At 48.0% G+C, this 8,330-nt stretch overlaps 1 protein-coding gene across 1 annotated transcript in view; it reads left to right on the top strand.

The window, feature by feature from the left end:
• Nucleotides 1-6,463: 6,463 nt before the first annotated feature.
• Nucleotides 6,464-8,330, top strand: part of LOC138371328 (collagen alpha-1(X) chain-like) — a 50,147-nt gene continuing 48,280 nt past the window's right edge. Inside the window, 3 exon segments of the mRNA XM_069336115.1 lie at nt 6,464-6,524; nt 6,527-7,116; nt 7,438-8,123. Coding sequence (XP_069192216.1) covers nt 6,464-6,524; nt 6,527-7,116; nt 7,438-8,123 — 1,337 coding nt within the window.

Consider the following 8,330-nt stretch of genomic DNA (forward strand, 5'->3'; position numbering starts at 1 on the left):
CCGCTCAAACCCCAACAGAGGTTATACCTACTAAAGCACCACCTAATCCCCAAAATGAACCACCGCCTTGTCCTCGGACACGTGGCTAAAACGGAGTTGGCGAGGTTGGACCGGCGGCTGCGACACGCCACTCGTGGCTGGCTGCGGCTGCCCCATGACACCCCCAACGCCTTTATCCACGCCGACGTCAAGGACGGTGGACTAGGGATACCCGACTTTGCCACATCGATCCGGCTACAAAAGAACAAGCGGCTCGGAGCGCTGACCGGATCAGCGGACCCAGTGGTGGTGGCAGCGGCTCTCCTACCTGCATTCCAAGCGAGAATGCGCCGGTGGGTAGACCCGACCACGGCCGCTGGAACGCCATCCAGCAGGACGACCGAGTGCGCTAGAAGATGGAAGGCAAAACTGTACAGCATGGTCGACGGCGCCGGCCTCGCTTCCTCTTGTGAGGTCCCATCCTGTCACAAGTGGGTTGCGTCCGGTACCCGTTTGCTAAGCGGGGGAGATTTTGCCCACGCCGTCCAAATTAGGGCAAACGCTGTAGCCACGCCGTCTAGGGCGGCTAGGGGTAGACCCGAGGCTTCTGGTCTCTGTGACGCTTGTCGGAAACCAGGAACCCTGGGCCACATATCCCAGGCCTGCCATAAGACACACGGGGCTCGGGTGAAATGTCACGACGACATCACCCGGTTCGTAGCTGGCCGATTGCGGCAAAGAGGCTTTGAGGTGGAGCGTGAGGTCCGTATACCAGACGGAGGGACCTTCTGCAAGCCAGATATTATAGCTTGCAAAGGTGATGAGGCCTTCATATTAGACACCCAGGTCTCAGCTGATAACTTCCCACTCTCCCGTCCACATCAGAGCAAGTGCGACAAATACGGCACCCCCGAGATCCTGCAGAAGGTCCGGGAGTATACTGGTAAGCCTACAGTATCCGCCTCCTCAATAACCCTTAATTGGAGAGGTGGATGGTGCAAGGAGAGTGCACGTGGTCTACAAGGTATGGGTCTCACCAAGAGCGATCTCGAGATTTGCTCCGTGAAGGCCCTGACCTGGACATATTCCATATACAGAATATGGTCCAAGGCCACGTCAAGGGGCAGGCCCCCCTAGCCCCGGGGTCACTGTGCACAGGGTGCATAAGGGTAACTATAGTCACGCTTAGGTGAACCGCAGCCAAGTCAGCTGGTAGCCAACTATCTAAGCAGTTTCGTCATCTGGAGTACCACTTCTCCTAATGGCGTCTCACAAGAGGGTGGATGACCTGGCAGAGCCCGCGAGTAGATAAGGCGGCGTCCGGAGGGACCCCATGCGCATACATGATAACCCTCCCGCTCCGGGGCCTAGTTAGGAGCATCCACTGTGTCTAGTTTTCCATGTATGCCGACGTCAAATCATCATCCCTGCCGATTGGGCAGCCTGCTGCTTTGGCCTTCAGCGTTTGTTTGTTCTTTTTTTACATGTTATACTGTGCACCCCTACCTATGTGTGCTGTGTCCCATATAGAAAAAACCAAATACAAAAGAATTTTCCATTAATGTTTTTGTTTATTTTCAGGTTATTATTATGTATTATTAGTATCATCTTAACTCTTGTGGGTGTGATGAGATCTGCCATATATGTTTATTTTAGTTTGTGTGTGTTAGGGTATTAGGTATGCTTAGGGGTCCGTCTCGCCATGCCCTGTGGCTGGGGGGATCGGGCTCCGAAGCTACATAAAAACCCTATACCCCCCCGAAGTGGCAAGGGGAGTTAGGGGACAAAAAAATAAAAACGAAGCTATACCTAATAAATTCCCTGTAACCTACCTTACCCCTCTGTTGTCAACCCATGTATGTTTTTTTTTTTTTTTTTTTTTTCAAATCAACGCTGTTTGAATGTAATTTTCTGTAATAATTTGTAATTGTGTTTGTGCTGCTTTTTCAACAATGTTCCCCCCTCTTTTACCTCTATTTTTATTTGTTCTCAACACATTTTATTCTTTTTACCCATTAGTTTTAAGCTTTAGTCATTAATGTTTTTCCTGCCCGAAACGCTTTGCGTAATAGTGGCTTTAGGCATTGTATGTACTAGCTCTATCTATAAAGCCAACAAACTTTGTAAAATCTCCTTATGTATGTACCTTACCTAAATAAAAATTATTATTATTATTATTATTATAATACTGCACAACAAACTCAGTCATCTCCACCTCTCTTCCCTCACCCACCACCTCCACCTTATTCTCCTCTTCAGAACCTTTCATATGAACGAGTCACTGCCTGTGTACAAGCTGCTTATTTGAAGGCCAAGGACGATGGCCGTGACTTTGCTGACTATCTTCCTATTTTTCTCACTCATAACGGCCTTCCTAGTATCTCTGTTCCTCCTACTCAGCTATTGCGTTCTGCTCCATTCTCGCCTACAGTCCTCACTCCACAAAACACCACGACTTCAGCTGAAGAAAATACTACAGTTCCCCCACAACGTCCTACCAACCCACTCCTGACTGCTACAGAAAACGGTGCCACTGACCAAACAGCACATCCTGGACTATCCCAAACTGAATCATCCATGTCAAAAGCACCTTCACCCTCTTCTCCCAACATTGTCCCCTCCACTTCTAATCTGACTTAAAACTACAACCTCTGATACCTCTCACCCGGTCCTGTCAACAAGCCTTCTGCCTTCCTCCATCCCCCAACAACTACAGTCATTTCTTCTGTAACTCATCTCATCTCGTCCCGAGCCCGCTTAGCAACCCGTTGTCTTACTCCCACCTCCCGCTGTCAATTTCCCACAATTCCTACCACCCTCCTCCAAGATGCACCTTCCTCAATAACTGCCCAACTCATTGAATCACACAACCCTCATGCTCCTGTACATGCACAAAACCCCACCAGCACCCCATCAAAACCTAAAAATTCATAAAGATCATCCAATTTAATGTGCGAGCATATTTCTCCATTAGACACATGGTGTCAGATTTTATTGAGCTCGAGAGACCTGATGTGCTATTATTAAATAGCACATACATTACGAACTCATATAAAATCAAACATTATGGCTACTCCTCTTACCAGTCACCAGATGAAGCATATGAAGGAGTTGCAACACTCATCCGTTCTTCATACAAACACGAACTCCTACACACTCAATGGCTTCACAAACATTTCCTAGCCATCAAATTTCACACACAAATGGGTTCTCTCATCATCTGCACAACCTACACCCGTCCTAACACCGGCATTCCCATGCAAGATTTCATAACACTCTTCAACCACACTCACTTGCCTGTTTTTCTGCTTGCAGACCTCAATGCACTTCATCCCACATTCCACCACAATACCTCAAATCAGCATGGCACACAGCTTCACCGAATATGCACTCAAAAACATCTATTCTTTCTTGGCCCTGACTTCCCCACTTTTTTCAATCATTTAGGTTCTGGCAGACCTGATCTCATATTCACCAACAGACATGGCAGCAACTTGCAACACTTCATTTCACCAGGGCCCTTTACGGGCTCTGATCATATTCCTTTAATTCTCACAGTCTCCACAAATCCTATTCCCATCCCCAGTACTCCTCAATTCTCATACCTTAGGGCAAACTGGGACATGTTCAAACAACACATTGATGACACTGATCTCACTTATGAATACAATGACAAACATCACACTGACATCGACACACAAGCACGCAACATACAAGACACCATCATTCATGCAGCAAATATCTCCATTCCTAAAACAACACACAAACCACATTTCACTTTCACCCCTTCCATTCGCTCAAAACGCCTCTTAGCTTGCTATCACACTAGATTCTTACAAAACATGCATCGTCATGGACAAATACTATGGGACCTAACAGCATTAAAAAACCACATCCTTAACAGCCTAGATGAAGATCACACAAAACATTGGAAACACCTCATAGAACAAGCAGAACAACACAGAAAACTGACACCTCAAGAATTCTGGAAACAAATCAAACGCTTACAAGGATCAACTCACACACCGTTTAAATACCTTCTTCATAATAACAACAAAATCACTGATCCTGATGTAGTACTCAACATTTTTAAACACCACTGGGAACGAATCTTTCACCCACATCCTCCTGAACCATTTGCCCACCCCAACATTGAAGTAGTCGAAGACTGGATACACCATAATAGACACGCAACTACACCAGACGACCTCATCCACCTTGACAATCTCAACTCAAACACTGAACTACAGACTCCCCTAACTCTAGCTGATGTCAAGACAGCTCTCATGGGCACTCGTCGTAGAGCCCCTGGTGCGTCTGATATTGGACATATCCTTCTTAGACAACTCCCTGCTTCTATCATTACTGCTATCACTAACCTATTCAACGCCTCCCTTGCCTCTGGATACTTCCCTCTCAACTTTAAGTCTGCCACAGCCGTTCTTATTCCAAAACCTGGGAAACCCCACACTGACCCAAAGAACTACAGACCCATCAGCCTTCTAGAGACACTTGGCAAAGTCTTTGAAAGGCTGATCAACCAGAGACTTAGAACCCACCTAGAACACAATGACTTATTCACTAACAAACAGTTTGGATTTCGGCCTCACCGGTCCACTCACGACGCCTTAAACATCATGACCAACTACCTCAGTATCAATCAGCACCAAAGACTTAAGACTGCACTCATCACTAAGGACGTTGAGAAGGCCTTTGACACTGTTTGGCATGACGGCCTAAAATTCAAATTATGCAACAACTTTAATCTTTCTCTTATCACCACCAAACTTCTTTCTAACTACTTAGACAATAGGACAATGAGAATTAAGTTCCTCCGACAACACTCTGACTACTTCAACTTACATGCCGGTGTTCCCCAAGGCTCTGTTCTTGCCCCAACACTCTACATCCTATACATCAACGACATTCCTGATCCTGTTCATCACACTTCATTAACCATATGTTACGCCGATGATGTCTCTCACCTTGTCACCAGCAACACCATTGATACACTAACAAACAGAGCACAAGCAGAACTTGATGTTGTCACTGAATGGGAGTATAACTGGCGTATCAAAACCAACTCCACCAAATCCAAAATCACCTACTTTTTTGTAAAAGAACTATTCGCCCTATTCCTCTTAAACTCTATTCATACACTCCAAATCCTACTTATATCTCTGTGTCTCCCTCCTCCACAGTCCTGTGTCACCCTCCTCCACAGTCCTGTGTCTCCCTCCTCCACAGTCCTGTGTCACCCTCCTCCACAGTCCTGTGTCTCCCTCCTCCACAGTCCTGTGTCTCCCTCCTCCACAGTCCTGTGTCTCCCTCCTCCACAGTCCTGTGTCTCCCTCCTCCACAGTCCTGCGTCTCCCTCCTCCACAGTCCTGCGTCTCCCTCCTCCACAGTCCTGCGTCTCCCTCCTCCACAGTCCTGCGTCTCCCTCCTCCACAGTCCTGTGTCTCCCTCCTCCACAGTCCTGTGTCTCCCTCCTCCACAGTCCTGTGTCTCCCTCCTCCACAGTCCTGTGTCTCCCTCCTCCACAGTCCTGCGTCTCCCTCCTCCACAGTTCTTGGACTCACATTTGATCGATAACTACTCTTTCACACACATTACACAGAAACATGCAATAGCTCTTCTAGCCATGGAAAAACTGTACAGAATTAGATTTGCAAAACCTGACACAAAAATGCACCTTTACAAAGCACTTATTAGACCTCTTTTAACATATGCTCTACTTGCTCTTTCTCTATCTGCACCTACTAACAAACTAAAGCTTCAAAGAATACAGAATAGAGCACTAAGATGGGTACTCAACACCCGATGGCAAGAGTTTATTACCAGTCAAAGTCTCCATGAAAGTACGAAAATTTCTGCCCTAAATGTCTAATGGAAAACTTTATCAGACAGACAAATTGATAGACTACTCACTTATCATGAACAACCCATTGATTTTCTCCTACACACTCTCAGACTACCACGGAACAATCATGACCTCTTCTCTACCATCCATGATCCTCCTCCTAACTCTGTATTTCGATAAACTTTAGCTCTCAACACCCAGCATCCACCATCATTACATATTCAGCTCTCAACAACCAGCACAAACCATCCGTAAAAGTTCAGCCCTGACGCTCTTGAGCCCATCACTGCGATGTTGTGAGTTTTGTGATGTCCCTGTTGTTGTCACTGAAAACACCCGACTGAGTCCCTGCCTCGAATGCCGCAACCAAACGACACGCAGCTGGGTTTAGCCCTGGCACTTTTTCTCCTACAAATCTTCTTCCTCTCACTCCCGTTATCTTCTTCTGTCCCCACTTCCAAGCTCGCCCCGCGGGCATCTTCTCCTGTATTATTCTATTCTGGTTGGTCAGTTACCGCCCCACACCTGTGATAGCTAAGTCCACTACGGGCTCACCATAGCTTGAAATCTTTTATTCCAAGTAGGTCATTGGACCCAAACCTAACCTGACGACGCTCAATCATGCCAAAATACTACTGTGATTACTGCGACACCTACCTCACACATGACTCTCCCTCGGTGCGGAAACTCACTGCGAGGGGCGAAAACACAAGGAAAATGTCAAAATGTACTACCAGAAGTGGATGGAGGACCAAGCTCAGTCTCTGATTGATGCAACAACTGCTGCATTTAAAGCCAGGAAGATTCCAAAGGGAGCAGCCATTCCTCCACCGAGCAGCATGCAAGGAGGACCAGGAGGTCCTGATGGGCAAGAAGGTACATTCGGTTCAGGGCCTCAGAACATGGGTGGTCCTGGAGGTCCCCCAATAGGGCCAGGAATGGGGAACATGGGCCCTCCAGGCGTGGCTGGTGCAAACATACCAGGCAACATGGGTATGCCCCCAATGGGTCCAAGAGGACCCATGATGGGGCCACCAATGATGGGTGGCTCAAGCATGCCACCAGGTATGATGCCAGGGATGCCGCCTCCAATGGGTGGTCCCATGGGATCAATGGGACCTCCACACATGGCTGGACCTCCACAGATGGCTGGACATCCTCAGATGTCTGGACATCCACAGATGGCTGGACATCCTCAGATGGCTGGACATCCTCAGATGGCTGGACATCCTCAGATGGCTGGACATCCACAGATGTCTGGACCTCCGCAGATGGCTGGACATCCACAGATGTCTGGACAATCACAGATGTCTGGACAATCACAGATGTCTGGACAATCACAGATGTCTGGACAATCACAGATGGCTGGACCTCCACAGATGTCTGGACCTCCACAGATGTCTGGACCTCCACAGATGTTTGGACCTCCACAGATGGCTGGACAATCACAGATGTCTGGACAATCACAAATGTCTGGACAATCACAGATGTCTGGACAATCACAGATGTCTGGACAATCACAGATGTCTGGACAATCACAGATGTCTGGACAATCACAGATGTCTGGACAATCACAGATGTCTGGACAATCACAGATGTCTGGACAATCACAGATGTCTGGACAATCACAGATGTCTGGACAATCACAGATGTCTGGACAATCACAGATGGCTGGACCTCCACAGATGTTTGGACCTCCACAGATGTTTGGACCTCCACAGATGGCTGGACCTCCACAGATGTTTGGACCTCCACAGATGGCTGGACCTCCACAGATGGCTGGACCTCCACAGATGTTTGGACCTCCACAGATGGCTGGACCTCCACAGATGGCTGGACCTCCACAGATGTTTGGACCTCCACAGATGGCTGGACCTCCACAGATGGCTGGACCTCCACAGATGTCTGGACAATCACAGATGTCTGGACAATCACAGATGGCTGGACCTCCACAGATGTTTGGACCTCCACAGATGTTTGGACCTCCACAGATGGCTGGACCTCCACAGATGTTTGGACCTCCACAGATGGCTGGACCTCCACAGATGTTTGGACCTCCACAGATGTTTGGACCTCCACAGATGTTTGGACCTCCACAGATGGCTGGACCTCCACAGATGTTTGGACCTCCACAGATGTTTGGACCTCCACAGATGGCTGGACCTCCACAGATGGCTGGACCTCCACAGATGGCTGGACATCCGCAGATGGCTGGACATCCACAGATGTCTGGACCTCCGCAGATGGCTGGACATCCACAGATGTCTGGACAATCACAGATGTCTGGACAATCACAGATGTCTGGACAATCACAGATGTCTGGACAATCACAGATGTCTGGACAATCACAGATGTCTGGACAATCACAGATGTCTGGACAATCACAAATGTCTGGACAATCACAGATGTCTGGACAATCACAGATGTCTGGACAATCACAGATGTCTGGACAATCACAGATGTCTGGACAATCACAGATGTCTGGACA

This window comes from Procambarus clarkii, chromosome 35, assembly GCF_040958095.1.
Source record: "Procambarus clarkii isolate CNS0578487 chromosome 35, FALCON_Pclarkii_2.0, whole genome shotgun sequence".
In the NCBI taxonomy this organism is placed as follows: domain Eukaryota; kingdom Metazoa; phylum Arthropoda; class Malacostraca; order Decapoda; family Cambaridae; genus Procambarus; species Procambarus clarkii.